This window comes from Carettochelys insculpta, chromosome 17, assembly GCF_033958435.1.
Source record: "Carettochelys insculpta isolate YL-2023 chromosome 17, ASM3395843v1, whole genome shotgun sequence".
NCBI classification, from domain to species: Eukaryota; Metazoa; Chordata; order Testudines; family Carettochelyidae; genus Carettochelys; species Carettochelys insculpta.
In genome coordinates this window covers 21,322,270-21,340,506 of record NC_134153.1, presented here as the reverse complement: position 1 = coordinate 21,340,506, position 18,237 = coordinate 21,322,270, and the positions used below count along the sequence as shown (strand labels likewise).

Genomic DNA, 18,237 nt, shown 5'->3' with positions numbered 1-18,237 from the left:
ATCCACCTCCTCCTCCAGGAGTCAAGACAAAACAGTCACTCTTTGGAACAGAGGTGGGCAATAGTTTTTGATGGGGAGTCATGCCAAGAATTTGGAAAGTGGTCAAGGGCCACACTCTTCCATATTATTAATAAAAGGGGTGTGTGGTCCGAGATGGAAGTTGGGTGTAGAAGGGAACTTGGGGTAAAGGACTGGGGAGCAGGAGGTGTGTGTGTGTATGTGGGGGAGGGGGAGTTTGGGTGAAGGATGCAGTTGCATGGGGCAGGGAGCTGGAACACAGGCATTTGGGTTCTGACCTACGGCAGGAGGAATCTGTGACAGGGGGTAGGATACTGGGGTGCAGGAGGGAGTGCAGGGGTTTGGGTTATAATCTAGGGCAAGAGGAGAATGTGACTGGGGGGGCCTGGGTTATGACATAAGGCGAAGAGGATTGTGACCCAGGGCAGCAGGGGATTGGGGTGCAGAGTCTGGGAAGGGGTATACATGCAGGAGAAGGAGCAGACGATTTGGGCTATGTGAGGTATGTTGGTAGACTGTATTTTCCCCAGCCCTACCTTAGAATCAGAATTTCACCAGGTTAGCACATTCAAAAATATAACTGGTTTGCTTTAGCTCAAGTTTTAGGTCATATCTTCAGTAGCACATATCAGCAAAAAATTATGATTCAGAGGTGTGAAAAAACCTAAAACATAATTTCTTCTGGCAGGAACGTTCATGTGCACAGTGCTAAGTCAGCAGGACACACTCTCTTACTGATACAGCCAACGCCACCTGTTGAGCTGGTTTTAGCACATTGACAGGAGTGCTGTCTCTCGTCGGTATAACGCAATGACACAAATGCTCTTAGAGTAGCTCAGCTTTGCCATTGTACATAAACATGATACAAAAAAAATTTACTGAGAAAGATCTAGATAACTTGCCTAATCTGTGATTTAAAGGTATATTAGCATATCAAAGGTCACAGGAGTTTACACAGAAAAGTAAATTTGAATTCAGGAAGAGACAGAAGTTAGAACAGTTACTCCTGATTAACATCCTATGCAGCCAAACTTATTCTAGACTAGTTTTACTAATCTTAACCAGGAATCGTCGGGGAATGCACAAGGTTAATTTACAAGCAGTCTCATGGTTTCTTCACAGGCAAAACCAGCCTTACCAATATGCAAAATACTCAGCTGCCTAGGATACCATGAAATTTGGGGCACCTAACTGACCCAAATTTTGTGAAGTCCTAGACAGCTGCATGCTGCAATTAGAGGTGCTGCAGGATCATACAACCAGCCTCATCCCGCAGCCACCACCTGCCCACCACAAGCTAGGGGATTCAGGGCTTAGAACAAACCCCTCCTACCTTACCCTCACCACAAGACACTCCACCCTTTTTCCTAAGGCACATCCCCTGAGACATGCAGCAAGGAAAATTAGAGGGGAGCCTGGCCTGCCACTGCACTCACCAGCAGTGTCACAAAGTAGAGCGACCCGGCCCCAGCCTGCTCTACTCTACTCTATCGGCTCCCAGCCATGTTGCTCTGCTTCCTGCCACCAGTGAGTGGATGGGAGGACGGGGCAGGGGAGAGAGGGTAGTTCCACCCTGTAGCTGCTAAACCCTCTACCCAAGCAATGTGGCTTGGAAGTGAGAGAGCAAAGTAGGCTGGGTCCAGGCTGTTCTGCTTTCTGCCCTGCTCCTGCTCCTGCCCCCACCGCTCCTGCCCCAAACACTTCCCTGCTTACTGCTGGGGGCAACACAGGGATTCCCGCTAGGGACAGCCCTGTTGACAGGCTATGTCTTCAATGGCAAAAAGGTGTGTTTTTAAAATCAAGCCAAACAATGTTCTCATTGTAAAAACCACACAGAAGAAGGCACAGTCACAAAGGGCCTGACTACACACAGAAAGTACAGTTTAACTTCAACTAATTCATAAACTACTTTAGTAAAGCAGATGCAAAACTCTATGTAGAGACCCTACAGTTTGTCTTGCATCAAGGTTATCTTTCCCTACAGGTGATAACTGTCACAAAGACCAGTTCATTGCAGCCCCACTGATGTGAACATTGGGAGCTTCAGTGTACACAGAATCATTGGCTCTGACCACTGTTTCAGATACTGCAGATCTGATCCAAATTGAGTTAGAGGACAGTGCTTAGAAGTGCTTGTAGTGTAAACATGATGTTAATTTGCTTGGAGATTTGGAATAAACTAGGAGTCAGTTTTATAAAGGTATTTAGGTGCCTGAATGCTTTAAAAATCATGCCCCTATAGCTCTCCTTGAGTTGAACTGTTAGCAGTGATGAAAGAAGCCAAATTTAGGAACATTCATTAGTGCAGAAAGCACCTCACACTACAGCTACCTCAGCTGCAGAACCATGCTGTCCTATCCAAACTCCCAGCTAAAATACCTATATTTATCCTAGATACACATACACGCAAGAACATGGATCAACTGAGCCAGGGTTTCAAAATGAAGTTATAAGCCACAGGGAACTACATGTATAGAGACTTTCAGTTTTCTAGAATTCTGCAGTTTGCACTGGCTTCCTTCAGATAAATAATCAATGCTTACTGCAAGCGTTCTTCAAATTATTCATGCTCATGAGACTAATTTTTGTAGAGAGAGCAAATTTCACGTTCCCTCTTTTTTTTCAGTGAAATGATGATTAAGCATTGTGGGGGTATTATGACATATTCTCCTTTTTAATTCTTTTTTTGCCATTCAAAATTTAAGATGATTTCAAAGGAAACCAAGGATGGTGGGCAGTGAAGACTATAAGAACCTGACACATCATGAGTGTCCAGGTCAAATTTTGATTATTGGAAGATCATAAGTCAGAGTTTTATACCTGATAAAACTAGGTGATAACCCATAATTCAATTCAAATACAATAATTAAAAAATTATTTTTCTATAATTACACCAATATGCATTTAAGATTTCACATTTTTATTCTAATTATTCACATTACAGATCACAGATGGCACTGCTGCTCTTAAACCAAAATTCCAATTTCTTCCTTAGCTCAGGGATTCATATAAAGTACACTGTTCCTCACTCACCTTTGGATCGAGTGGCGATATCCATCCCCTCCACCACCTCCTGCTCTGCCTTTATTTCCTCTTCAGCCAAGCTACAGGAATTAGAGAGAAATTTAGAAAATATTATTTTCATATTTAGGTTTATGTATAAAAGCCTGAAGTGGCACTGTCAAATACGTACACAAATCAAATACAGCTTTAAAGGTTAAGTCTCAGCTGGATCATATACTATCTGAATAGGGAAGGAATTTATCTTGCATCTGATAAACAGGTTATTTAACCCAACTTTCACTGATTAACTTCAATGTGAGTTAATATTCCAATATTAATGGACAGTTTATTTATAGAGCACCATAAATGTGAACGATACTTGATAGACAAGTAGATGACAAAGCTCATGTCCTAAAGAATTATATTATAAGGTCAAAATCCTATGCACTGTGTGAACAAATTCTGGCATATGCTAGCACCACACTAACTTCACAGAGTGAAGAAATCTCTCTCTGCAGAACAGCTTAAAAGATTATGGCCTAGTATTTAATTTTACAGACAATGACTCATATTTAGAATTTTAAAGCAGGCTCTACAATCTGCAAAAATCAACTGTATTCAACTCCATCAATAGCAGCAATGGCAGGAGATACCATGCAGACCAGGTTGGGCAAAATACAGCCCATGGGCTGTATGCAGCCTGCCAAAAACACTTTCCTCCTGTCCACCACAGTCCTCCAGGCAGCTAAAAGTCTCCCCAACACCCCATGGTGCAGTGGAACAATCAGGCAAGCTGCCTGTCTACCTTGAGCTCCAGGAAACAGCTAACTACTGCATATCCTGTGCAGAAAGGAGGGCAGGGGTATCCACATGCTGCCTCTGTCCCCACCATCATCCTCAAAGTTCCCAATGGCTGCAAATCAGCTAATGGTAGCTCCAGGAGAAATGCTGGTGGGAGCCAGCAATGTGGCAACCCACTCCCCCCAGAGGAGTACAGAGACACGTTTGCCAGTGGCAAGCAGTTGCTTTGAGTAGCATGGGGTCCCCATGGCATGCAGGATGCCTGTCTGCCTGACTGTTCCTCTGCACCTCTGGCTGAGAACTGCCTATGGTAAAGCACCTCCTGAACAGGGCCAGAGCCTAAACCTCACACCCCTTCCATTCTCTAATCCTCTGGCCAAGTTCAGAAACCCTTTCTGCAGGCAAACTCCCTTCCAGATCCTGCATCCCAATCCCCTGCCTCCCACATCCTAACTCAGTTCCAGATCCCACGCCCCCTCCATTAATATAAAAATGCAGCCTGCGACCAATGTTTCCTCTAATCTTTTCTATCTATGTGCCATATGAATCTTTAATAGTTTCAGTCAAATCTTCCATGAGCATAAGCCCAGATCACAAAACCTACACATAATTTGCCATAGCAGGACAAAGGAAAGGAACTGGGGGCAGTGGCTCCCCATCACACTAAAATCTCAGCTTGCCTTTCTGACCTCTCTTGATAGCTAGCTAGCCATCAACCCAAATTTAATACCGATAGAAGAGGACACTTATTCTCACCTCCAAATCACGCTGCTACTTTCTTCCTCCATCACTGTGGACCCAACACCATCTTACACATCACCCAGGACTGTAATCAGTGCACTATATTTGACTCATCTATGCATTATATTCAACTTAAACTGCCCTCTAGGTCGGGGTGGGCAAAATACAGTTTGTGAGCTGGATTGTGCCTGCCACACATTCTGATCAGGCCCATCATAATCCACTGTGGTACCAATGTCCTGCGGTCCAATGGAACCCTTGGGCAGGCTGCCTGCCTGCTGTGCCTCCACACACCACTCAAAGCGGCCAGCTGCTCGGGCCAGTGTTTGTGTGTGATGCACACCCCCTGAGAGAAGGAGAAGCTTCCATGAGCTGCCACTGCCTCCAGCAAAATCCTCGGCTCTCACTGGACAGAAACTGGTCTATGGGAGCTGCCTGGGCTGTGCTTGTGCTTGGACTGGGGCCTCCTCCATGGCACATATCACTCAGACACAAACACACTAGCCCTAACAGCCAGGTGCTTTGGGTAGCATTTGGGGATGTGGCAGGCAGGAAGCCTGTCCAAGGGTCCCACTGGGCTGCTGGCTGGGACTCACCTTGGGTAAATGCCTCCCAGCCAGAACCAGCACATGGCAAACCCCCTCTCCCACACCATAACTTCCTGACTCAGGTCTTCAGACAAACCCTCTGCACCTATGCACCAGATCACAACTGAAATCCTCTGTGCCCCCACCACTCCTCTTAGACTGTTCACAACTCCCTCCCAGACCCTCAACCACCTACCACATCCCTCCCCCAGGTCAGAATCCCTGCCTTTGCTCAAACTCCCTCTCAATCCTTACATTCTCTTCTACAATTCAGTCCCCTACCCCAAGCTCCTTTCCATATACAACGTCCATCCCAGACCCCACACTCTCTCTACTAACATCCTAGAAAAGTACAGCCCCTTAAACTCTTACCAAATTCTTGGAGTGCTCCCCCCAACCCCACCAAAATTATCATGCACCCTTGTTCTAGGTCATCAGTCGGCATCCTTCAGTCTGCATAGACTATGGATCGCGCCCTTTAAAGTTTCAATTGAGGACTTCATTTACAGCGTCTATTGTGACTATGAAGACCCACACGAGAGTGACAGTCCTTGCTCCATCTCTTGCAGATGTAGTGGGTGTCTGGCAAGTCCCTATTGTGCTTTCTGTGCGCTCGCTTCTCCTCTGCTAGCTGTCTGATCTTCATCTCGCCCTTCTGAAGGCCCTTGTGTAACCCCTGCCTCCATCTGCTGCGGTCATCTGCTAGTTCTTCCCAGTTGTCCAGCTCGATGTCTACCTCTCTGAGGTCTCTCTTGCAGACATCTTTGTAGCGCAACTGGGGGCGTCCGGGAGGTCTTTTGCCAGAGGCTAGCTCACCATACAGGATGTCTTTTGGAATCCTTCCATCGTTCATCCTGTGGACGTGGCCAAGCCAGCGGAGCCGACGCTGCCTGAGGAGGGTGTGCATGGTTGGGATTCCAGCTTGCTCGAGGACGGCGGTGTTGGTCACTCTGTCCTTCCATGATATTCCAAGGATGTGCCTGAGGCAGCGCAAGTGGAAGACGTTCAGTCTCTTTTCCTGGCGGGCATACAGGGTCCAAGTCTCGCTGCCATAAAGGAGGGTGCTGAGGATGCAGGCTCTGTAGGTCATCACATCCAGGCTATCTCAGTCTTGAAAATTCTTTTTGCCTAATGTCTCGAAAAAGAGACCTTTTAAGTCTTATCAACACAGCTAAAACTCTCATCTAGGCTCTCATCATCTTGCATATGAATTATTTCAATATCGTTTTCTCAGACCTCATCAAGTGCAATTTTACTCATTCATATCCTCAGAATGCTGCAGCAATTTTTTTTAGCCCATGGTTTGCACTGAATCACTCTTCTCTTTGCATCAATTCACTAGCCTCTATGGAGAAGTGGAAAAAGTACACCAAATATTACTTGAGTAGAAGTGCTTTCACTTCTGAATACTTGAGTATAATCAAGATGTGGTGTGATGTGTGTGCTTCCATATGCACTTTTATTCAGACAGTTTTCCAGACGGACACAGGTGCCTTTCACTTCAGTACATTCTCCTGCTCTCTCTCCCCCCTCCCACAAATCAGCTGTACTTTTACTCAAATAAACCTTTGGGGTACTTTTTCCACTGCTGCCCCTACTTCTGTACTGCATCAAACAGAAGTCATGTGTCTTCACTTTCAAGGTCCATCACAGCCTACCCTACCCTACCGATCACAATTTCTTTAAACATTGAAATGTCAACTGTTGCCACTGACAGGCCTATAACAACAGCTTCCATTACTCGCATGAAATTTTCAAACATGCACCTTCATGCTTTTTCCCATGCTGCCCCACAGGACCAGGCAGAGCTTCCCATAAACATCTGTAAAGATACCCTTATCCTCCTCCAAATCCTTCTGTAAAACAATTTTACATGATTCCTACAAAAGAGAAAAACTTGACAATGATTAGACCACATTTGTTCTGAGGTCACTGCCCATCACGTTCACAAATACTGTCTTTACTGCATTGTTCCGTCCCATTAGTCTGTCTGCATCCATCTGTTGTCTTTTGTCATCAATTGCAAGAGCCTTGGGACAGGGTCTGTCTTTTTGTTCTGTGTTTATACAGCCCTTAGCACACTAGGGTTCTGGTCCAAGATTAGGACTTCCAGGTGCCACGATAATACAAATAATAATAAAGACTACAAAGGCAAAGGAGGACCTGTGTAGAAGTCATAATTTTAAAAATAGGTGTTAGAAGCATAAAGGTACACTACCACAGGCTGACCAGCGATGTCCCTGACTGTCTCTGTTAGAAGAGATGTATTGGCACATGTGGACCAAAGACTGGAACATCAAGGGTATTATTTTAGGACCACCACGTATTACAGTTATAATGGATGAGATTTGCTCAGCTCTGAACTAAACAGCATTCGCCAGAGGCAATTATATCAAGTTTTTTACATTTATGAAAACTGAAAGCTTATCAGCATAAAATAAGTTCTTTGTAAGGCCACGTCTACATAACCACTATGTCAACAAAACTTAAGACACTCAGGGGTATGGAAAAATATCATCCCGAGACACATAAGCTACATTGGCGTAAGTGGTACTGTACATGGTGCATCTCTTGTCAACTCAGTTACTGCTGCTTCTTGGGGGTGGATTAATTATGTCGACAGGAGAGCTCTCTCCTGTTGGCAGAGAGTGGCTCCGTAAGAGATCTTATGCACTGCAAGCTTTCTAGTATACACACGGCATGCTTTGTTGCATCAGTGAAAACAAGAAAAGTGCTTTTTTTTTTCCTAAATATTTCTAAATAGAACAAAATATCCTGACTTGACATGTCATTGCTGTGTACTATAATGGTAATAACTGATGACAGTTTCTTTCAAGACCGCAAAATCAACAAAACATTCCCAATGTTGAAATGAATTCACTGCATGATATAATCATTTTGCATTTTTGTTATATATATTTAAACTTCTACTTCGCAATAACTGAAAACAAACTTTCTAACAAATATCTGATGGTGTCATACATATACTAGTGACACAAATGAAATTATCTATGCTCAAGCCCTAAAGACTAGGATGTATTTTTTTTCCTTAAGTGATACAAATCATCCTTCTGAATAATATGAAGCACCCAAAATACTAAATTTCAGTATCTTGTGATTTTTTTTCTTTTTTAATTTGAAGAATGAAGAAACCAATGTCTTGGTGCTGAACAAAATTCAAAGTATGAGGAGAACAGAAATTAAATATAAATGTATTATTATAGCTATGAAAGATATGACATGTCATAGTGATGAAATAACTTCAGAGATGTCTTGCATTATCTGCAGGATATTATGGTCCTTATATAGGCAATCAGTCTGCTGGGCAGGGTGTATGTGAAAATCTAAAAGACCTGAGTTCATAAATAAACCTGATAATTTACAGCTATTTTAGGGTAACTTCTTCCAGAACTGATGATCTTTTAAGTTTCGTGACTTACACCGAAATGAGCAATATTCTGAAAGTGCTTTAAGCATCATAACCTTCCAATCTCATAACCTCACCAGCAGCTTTTCCTCAGCAAAGGATTTCAAATGCAATAATTCATGACAGCAAGCTCCTAGAGACAAGAATCCTACTGTTTCCCAAAGCAAAAAAAGAGAGGAAGAGAAAAAGAAAAATCTCTGCACAGTGCAAACATAGAGCCAGCTTACCATAAGAACATACAGCAAATGGGAGCTAAGACTAGATCACCACATAGAGTCACTTTTCAAAAATATGTCATTTCTGCAATAGTGATTGATTTTGTTGTTTCATTTTTGTTCCAGTTAGATGCATTACTATTGTGTATAACTAAGAATATGAGAGTTTGAGGTTATGAATCGGAAATGGTAGTGGCGTATACTCCATTAAGTAGGTAACTGAGCACAATATTTACCTTATTCATTCTGAAACCAATTCTTATTTCTTTGAGAAAACATAACATAAAACATATTATAAAAAATAGTTAACAAACATACAATTAGTCAACTGACAATTAAATTGGCAAAAACTTGTATTAATCACTTAAGACCTGCCATACCTGTACTGACAGGAATTGTTTTAAAAATTAAATTCAAGTCACCGAAAATGTTAAAGTAAAACCAAACTTGTTTCATACAAACCACTTTTAAACATGTGTGATATTGGGTGGTGGGGGAGGCTTGGGGTTCTCTTTCTTGGGAAGAAGCTGGAGGAGAGGAGGGCAAAAAGGGAAGGTTACAAGTAAGTCTTACTCTATCTGAATAATGCTTTCCTTCACTAACATAAAAGAGTTATCTTCTTGTGCAGTTCAAGTAGTTAATTTCATACAATTAAATAAACTGTTGTACAAAGGAAGATCTTCCCTTTATTAGTAACATTCATTTCAAAAACGTACATAGGTAAAAATATCTACACCAGCGCTTAAGATAAGGTAACTACAGAGAACAATTAAAAAGTTGCAGATGAACTACTGCACCTTGACATTTAACCAAGAAAATCTAATGGATATGGAAAACCACCTAGAACAGCCCATGCCCACATGCACAACATTCTCAGTCTACACATGGGAATTATTTTAAACCCAAGAACCATACATAAATGGAAGTCTATTTTCCCCTTTAATAAAAAAAAATAAACAAACAATCCACCCTGCTTTAAGACCATAAGGACTAAAATTAAATTTTATCCTAAAGATAATTCCTACTTCTTCTAGATCACAGTTGTTTGTAGCAAATATAAATCATGATTTCAAAAAACTGCATTCAGTAAAAATTGGAAAAAAATATTAGCATGCCATTGCTGAATAAATAGCACCTTTGTATAAGCACTCACCTATAACAGTCTCTTACTCATCGGTAGCTATGCTATTTATGCAGGATTCTTAAAATGGCGTCTGGCAGCACTGCACTGCCTCATTCCTGTACTGTAGCTAAAATGGTAGCAGTTTATTCAATAACTCTCTCTCTTCTTTAAACAGAAGTGTTATTTTCAAAGCAATCATCTAAATATCAGAAATGGTAAAGGATGACAAAAGGACAACTGACATCCAAATGTTTAACTAGTAATGTGCAAGATAGGGAATTTTGTGAAGTCACAGGTTTCTAAAGGAAATTGAATGTAAAATTGAACAGTCTTCATTGTAAATCTCTTTGATGTTTTATTATTCTGAATCCTCTGCTAAATGCCCACCTTGTATTAAGAAATAAACAGTACTTGTTCAACTGTATACATAGGGATTATCAGGCTTATTTATAAACAATTAGGTCAGGTGCCTATGCCAAAATGCAAGACATGACTTTTATTTTATACATTTATGATTCTCTAAAACTCTATTCAATACAATAGGCATTTAAAATAGCTGAGCACAAGGGAACAAATACTAGTAAAAAAAAAAAAAAGACCTGGTATTGTTCAAATTTCTCTTAAAATGGGAGCTATACAACTGAGGCCCAATCAATACAAATAGGATATTTATTGGCTCAATCCTCCAAAACATACAGGCATAATGTAGGAATGTTTGCAAATAAAAGGCAGTGCTATCTATATTAACGCTGCAAGTAGAGTGCTTATCAAACGTTTTTCATCTCAGTGTGAGACACACAGATACTATGACAACTGGAAAAAGTTACAAGACTGACTACTTCATTCTGTGGCAAGGAACACAAAACTCAGATCATAAACACCACACTTCCAAATTGGACACGAAACAGTGAACACGGTTGCTATTAACAGAAATATTTTCCAAATCCAGTTTGAGGGGTCAAGTTAACAGCCTACTGCAATAATGTCCAAACTTTTCCTGTCGCAGCCCCCTTGCCAATAATGGAAACTGTCTTGTGCCCTGCCCCCATTACTGCATAACCAAGGTGTTCTTGGCAGAGGGAGCTGGGCTGATGGGGGTGCCAGGGGACGAATATGGGATGGGGTGGGAGCAGGAGCTAGAGGTGGTACAGGGCGCAGCTGTGCCAATGGCAGAGCATGGTCAGATGGCACTCTCTCCCTGTCTCCCAAGGGGACTGCCCCAGACGTTTTTTTTGTCCCTCTTGGTGGCAAACTCTGCAGTTTGGGGATCGCTGGCTTTGTGGATAATGCTATGAAATGTTGAATGTCCACCTCTGGCTGCAATTTCAGAAACCTCAAGGTCCCATCTGGTGTCCAACATAATACTGCCCTTGGGGACAGTGGGGGATTAAAAAAACAAAACAGGAGACACTCTTTACAGAGTCTTGTCACACCTCCTCAGTGATGCGGGAGGGATAACTCAGTGGTTTGAGCATTGGCCTGCTAAACCCAGGGTTGGGAGCTCAATCCCTGAGTTGGCCATTTAGGGGTCTGGGGCAAATAGATTTGGGGGAAAAAAATGTCAGGGATGGTGCTTGGTCCTGCCAAGAGAGCAGGGACCTGGACCTGATGACCTCCTGTGATCCCTTCCAGTTCTAGCAGATGGGCATCTCCATTATTTTGAACTGGTACCAAACTTGAGGTGTCTTCCTCCATCACTTCCCACCTGTTGGATGAACATGACTACTAAGGCCAGGCCTAGGCTACAGGGTTAGATCAGCCTTGTGTGGATCAAGCTGTGAAAATGTTTTCACTTAAACATGGCTCCTGCTAATGAGAGTGCCTTTCCATAGCCATATAGTAAAACCACCTTCCTCAGCCACGTAGAGTCATGCTTGATGTAATTAGGTTGACACAGTAGCAGTATAGAGACTGCTTACATAAACTGTTATTCACTTGAAGGAGCCAACCCACGACGACACAACTGCTCCTGGTGAGGATGCGCACTGCCGTTACAAGGTGCCAAGTGTGCACACATACAAGTAATTTAATAACAGCAGTGGCTGTATGCCGATGTAAGTCAGTTAGGTCAACATAATTTTGTAGAGTTAACGTGGTCTAAGGTTTCAGAAAAAGCAAGCAAGCAAGCAGTGGTATCATACGCTGGCAAGCAGCCCAGATAGAACAAGTAGATGAAGCCTATGGACACTATTCTACAACGGGAGAGGTAAAGTTACATACTAATTTTTGTACTGTGAAGGTGAAAGTCCTTTTAGCATACGCTTCTTCCCATGTCAGTGAACTGGGGGGAAAACTATTTTTACTCAGACGCCTGAAGGCGAGAGGAAAAGAAATCAGATTTGAAGTAATTAGTGCCGTGCGCCATTTCCTTAAGGGTATATGAAATATTACCAACAGTTTCACAAAGTCACTCATTTTCCCTAGTGTTACTTCACTCCCAGATAAAACAGTTTGCCTACGAAATATGAAAGGGACACTGGGCTTTTAAAGACATTGTTTTCATCCTAATTTATAATCCGGATTGTTTTTTTGTTTCTCCCCCTTACATTCTTTGTATAAGTAATTACAAATGTAACTGGATGTTGCCACTAAGTAATACTGACTAATCATATTCATCCTGGACAATTCAAAAAATTCTTTAGTTGCCAGAATATTTAAGAAGTAATTATATGATTAATTCCTACTTGCTACGCTTTCTTGCGCCTTTGGTGTAACTGTGAAATGAACAAGAATCAGCTTTGCAAAATCTTGGCTAGAAGGAGTACGTGCTTTTTTCCTGTCTCTGTCACTTAAACAAAACCTCACACCCCATCTGGCCTGAACAGCACAAAAACAGCACACAGGGCTTCTTATTATGCAGTCTTTAAGAGTGAGAGATAGCATCATACCTTGACAAAGCCCCCAAAATACATGAAATTCTTCAGCTTATCTGAATTTGCTTTACTTAGATGAAACAAAGATGGCAGAAATTTCCAGAAGGCCTTTCAGTCTTGCCACTGCAATTGTCAATCTTTAACCTACACTCTGTTTCTATTGGCTCCAGTACTCCACGGAGCAGCGTGATTGGGCTGATCTGTGAAACAACACTGCTGTCTCTACCTTGCCTCAGACATCTTGCTGCAATGCAGACATTATTTTTTGTTAACTATAAAATAATTATATTTGAATGATTAAAAATAGCAAGCTTTAACAGAATCACAATGCTACGTTTCACTACATGCATAAGGGCAGCTTATACAAATATACTTCACTGTCAGCAATGTGTCAGGAGGTGCAGATCTGAAACAGATCCTTCTTTAACAAAATCTGTGGGAGCCATTTTAATACAAGCTTTTTGACTGCAAATCACTTATTCCTGTTTCCTCACATTAAACAAATATAAATATTATGCAATGTTTAAAACTCCAAACCAAACTGCAAATGTGTACATGCTGTTGTTAGGAAAATTATGCCAAAATGTAATTTTTTTTAATTTTAGGAATTGGAGAATAAAAACAGCTTAAAACACATTTCTCAGCTTATTACCTTTGTGTATGCTTAAAAAAAATTTAAGTCATATGTAAGTACTATAAAAACCTTGAACCAACAGTACACTCCAGCCTTCATTTAGACTATAATCTCAATTAGACATTTTTTATCATAATACTTTTCTATTATTCTATTTTATTTTCATGTAAGATACTAATCTTGGCAAAGAAGTAACCAGAATTAAATTACTATGTTACAGTATGTTATCAAATCTATGGGGTACATTTATAAAAGTTAACATACAGCGATTAGGTATACTCATTTCTAAATCTACATTCTTAACATTGTATGGGAAAGACTACTGTAAAACAATTCAAAAATTAGATCAAAAGCATCAAGGAGGATGTTTCTGATAATTGCACTGCTATGAGAAAAATGTCCAGTAAAAGGCAACTTAAGATACACATATGCTACATCTTAACTATGTAACAATGGCACTAGAGATTTTAAACAGTAATAAACCAAACAGAATTTGATATTTCATGTAGTATTCAGACTATATAGTCAGGAAGAAATACCCCTTCAAGTGTTGAAAATACTGAGTAAAAGTACTGCTGAGTACTAACACTTTCATTACACCTTAAAAACCTGAGGAACAACCAAATAGAGCCCTAGCCTCCACCATGTTTAATTAAGGATCTAGGGATAAAGAATAAGTTTAAAAAAAAACTGGTCTCAAGGTAAATAGGAAATATAAGCTTCAAATTTAGCAGCACATTATCAGAAAAACAGTATATTCAAAAGAGAACAATTTACTTGAACAAACAATTTGAAACAGATACTGATCAAAGCTTCAACATTTTTTACATGACTGGCCAATGACAGTAGTTCACCTGCTGGATTAATGGCCCCCTGTTAAAACCAAAAATTGTTAAACTATTAAAAATGTTCAGAGAGCAGCACACTGCTTACTTACCAACTGTTCAAGCAACCATCTCATTTTTCCACAGTTAAGAAGATACAACAGGCTGGCAGATTTGGGAATTGATCAAAAAGGAAATTTTTGAAACAATTACATAGCAATAAACCCAAACAAAAATAGAGACAAAAAGAAAAACATTATAGCCAAAAACGAGCACATAATGCTGTCAAGAGCCACACATGATTTTACATATCTCCTGGACTCCACAACACAGAACTGAGGCTGCCACAGTGTAAAACAAAATATACAGATAAAAGGTACATAAATTTATTTTAAACTATGCAAGAGAAGTATGCTGACAGTTGAAAATATAGTTTCTTTAAAGAATTAGGCATTTAAACAGATGTACTGTTACATTTTATTGACCAGAAAACTAATTCTAAAACCTGCAGTTTGAGAAACTTATTTTAAAGGAACAAATGTTAACCATACATTGTCCTTCAGAAAGAGAAACACACTGTACTAACTACTCCTGTAATAAAAATTCCAATATTCATTGTAAGTAAAGACAAGCTGCATAAAAAACATGATTCAACAGCACAAAACCACCTAGGCCCAATATCTACAATCTGCCATTAGCACTTTTTGCTGATGTCCAGGTTTTTTAAAATCACATCTTTTCCCAAAGATAACTCAGCAAAGCTATTCCTTTCACTGTTTAGAAAGGTAAACTTGCCTGTTCTGCTGTCTGCCATTATCCCTGCTTGACTCCCTGTAGGGCAGTTAAATGCATCTGCTCCCTAGCTTCCATTTTCTCTTCAGCAGGCATGTGACACAACAGACAATAGTGCTGGCAAACTGCTCAGAGACAGAAAGCTTCATTGGAATACCTGAATCTTAATAAACTCTAAAAACACCATCCTCCTGTGAAGAAGTAGGTGTGCCAAGGTTTTTGCAGTCTGCAAAATAAAGCTTTGGCTAATGGCTACTAACCATGTGACCTAAGAAAGCAAATTTAAACAGTTTCAACTTAATAGAGTGCTGTGGTGTCTGTTTTGCACAACAAATCACAGAGAATTACACTGTTAACCCACACCTTATAGGTCTTAGAGAAAAAAAATTAAAAAGTAAAGCTTACCTCTGTGGATGCATTGTTAACACAGTGTTATGTCAATACTTATAAAACATGGAGGACAGGCTCTCAGTACTCAGACAGAAAGGGCTTGGCACTTCAGCTTGATGATCTGTCTTCCTAATAAAAGCTAATCCTGGATTGGCTACTTTGGTAAATCTGAATGTAAAGCTTCAGGGGATTGGCTGAAACACTTCCTGAGCGATTATCTTTGTGCAGCTCTGGCAGGCAGGAGCCATCCTGTGCATAGAGAAGACAGGCTAAAGTAGGCCTGTTTCAGAAAAGAAAAAAATTAAAAAGAAGTCCTATACATGAACCCTGGTACAAAACAATCAGATATTCAAACAGTGAAAATTGATCACTGTCTGCTTAAATAAAGCATGCATCTCAAACTATCATTACTGACTGTTCTAAACTTGCTATTTTAAACTTGCATAAGGGACGGTTCATCCAGGTCACAAAAACTATTCTTTCTAGGAAAAAAGCTAAATTCACTTTGCTGTTGTTCTGAAATGTTACCCGCATGGCTAAGGCCATAATTAGAAAAGGGAGGAAAGCATGCAGAAACAGAACAAGCATGGAAGGGAACAAAATTAAATACTGCAAAATAGGAAGAATCATATTTTAGGTTTTGAAAACCCATATACCCACCCAAACATGCAGAGCATAATTCAATTAAATACTTAGCATAAACAGTCTAAGAACTAAAATGTTTGATTTATACAAAAACAATTGTATAACGTAATTTGAATGATAGAGTAGGTAGCTCATTACACACACATTTACATGCATGGAAACATAAGATCTAGCCTTTCTCCAAATTTAAAAACAAAATGCTGCAAAGAATAATACAAATTGTCAATATCACACCAGATGCTCTGTTTGCCAATCCCCCTCCCCCAACCTTCAGGCCTTCTAAAGCTGTCAGTTACACAAAAATCTGACTTCCCTATTAGTCTGCTGCAGCTGCAGCTTCCTGTCTATTAACCCTGTCAGATTCAGTACTTTTTAAGGTTTAGGCCCTAAGAAAATATAGATATCATCATGTGTACAAATACAAGAACCTAATTTCCGATGGACGCATGATTATCTCCGCAGCTCTCTAGATCTTAAAGCATTTTGCTTCAGTTTCTGCCCTAGATTAAGTTGCTATAGCATGAAGAAATCTAAAAAATGGGATGTCATGGGATTTAGAATGCAATTCATTTAAACAACCTGTTTCATTTAAAGCCAGTTCTCAAGCACTTTGGTAAAAGAAAAAAATGTTCATCCTCCAAATACAGACCGTGATTCAATTTTCTTTCTTTATGGACAGGAGAGTCAGATTCCTCACTCTGCCAAAAGAAAGTTACAATTGAATGCATATGTTAAGAGCCTAATTTCACAAAAGCCTCGGCCTACTCTTTACCCTTGTATTCAAAATCTTACATCTGAAAAAAAGTTTTAAAGCACAAAATTCTATATGGACCAGCAAACTATAGTGTACCTGGACATTATAAGTGAAAACACTGATTATGAAAATGTGACCTTTTATTAATTTTATTTTCTGAAGAACGATAAGGGAAGTGACAGGTTTAAGATTTAAACATTAAATAGAAAATAAGCTAAAATAACCAAAGCAAAGCTAAACATTCTTACCATACTGACTTGGGATTTGATGCAGAACCTAGGATTTTACAAAAGCAGGCTCTAGAAAGGCTCTCTCTGAAATCAGGAAGAAGGTAATTGCCACACAAAAACCAGCACAAGGCTCCCTTACTTTACCTTTAAGCCAATCACCACAAATAAAGTTAATAAATCCCCCACACCACCCAAAAGGGCAGAATCAGTTTACCACAGAAGTATAAATGCCTCTCCATTGTGAATCTGCTGAGTCACATATATGCAATTCAATACAAAAAAATAATCCTAGGCTGTAGTGTCTCATGCTGAATTAAAATTGTTTCTGAGACATCATTCATCTTCTATGGGGAAATCCCAAGTCACCATGTTACAAAACAGGGTACATCTTTCTGTGCTCTTGCATTTTAGGCTACACCAACAGATTAAAAGCCCCAAATCCAACGCTCTTTTATTTCCTAACCAATTCTGGTGTCTCTGCTGGAAGTGTTTTTCCCTTTTTAGCCGGGCAATATTTTTAGGGCAGAGATCAGGAAGGCTCACAGATTACATTGCCAGTTATGTTCTGTTTTAAGAATGCAACAGAAAGAGAATTCCTTTATTAAGAAACATGTACAGCCCACTACTGCAACAACAAAACACTGGAAATGCATGACACTGAAGTGTGCATTTTCAGAAATTCCTTTTAATAGTTCAAACCCATTAAAGCAGCTTTCTTTCTCACTGTGTGCCTAAAACCCTGTGAAGCAAAGGATTATTTCCTCTGATGCATAAATACATGGATGTAGCTACAAGGAAGGTAAATTATCAGCTACTAAAATTTATTCTCATTAACAGACAACTAATTGTGTAGCTCTGGTATTACTCAAATTATAAATAAAAAGCTTAACACCCTATGAAGTGCCATGAAGGAATAAAATTTAACATAGTACTTATCAATGTTCTCTGTGAAGCAAGACCTAGGTGTGGGAAAACAATGGCATTAATGGTGGCTGAGCACATTGCCAAGTGACATGTTCTTAGGAAGAGGATAAACTGCACAAGAGACAGTAACTTATTAGATAATGCACAGAATGGTAACAGCCTTAGACAAGTCCTCAAGTGCTACCCTTTAGATCAGCGGTGGGGAATCCTTTTTTGGGTCGGGTGCCAGTGACTCAGAAAAATAAATAAAAATCAC

The 18,237-nt window shown here is 40.2% G+C and overlaps 1 protein-coding gene across 3 annotated transcripts in view; it reads right to left on the bottom strand.

Annotated features, from left to right (window-relative positions):
- Positions 1-15,504, bottom strand: part of ZMYND8 (zinc finger MYND-type containing 8) — a 97,964-nt gene extending 82,460 nt beyond the window's left edge. For all 3 annotated transcript variants that reach the window (XR_012647834.1, XM_075011320.1, XM_075011321.1), the window contains exons 1-2: positions 15,444-15,504; positions 3,052-3,122 (exon numbers count right to left, since the gene is read on the bottom strand). Coding sequence is in view for 2 of the 3 variants with exons in the window: in XM_075011320.1 (XP_074867421.1) it covers positions 3,052-3,122; positions 15,444-15,457 (85 nt within the window). In the remaining variant the exon portion in view is untranslated. The remainder of the gene's footprint in view (positions 1-3,051; positions 3,123-15,443) is intronic.
- Positions 15,505-18,237: the final 2,733 nt, after the last annotated feature.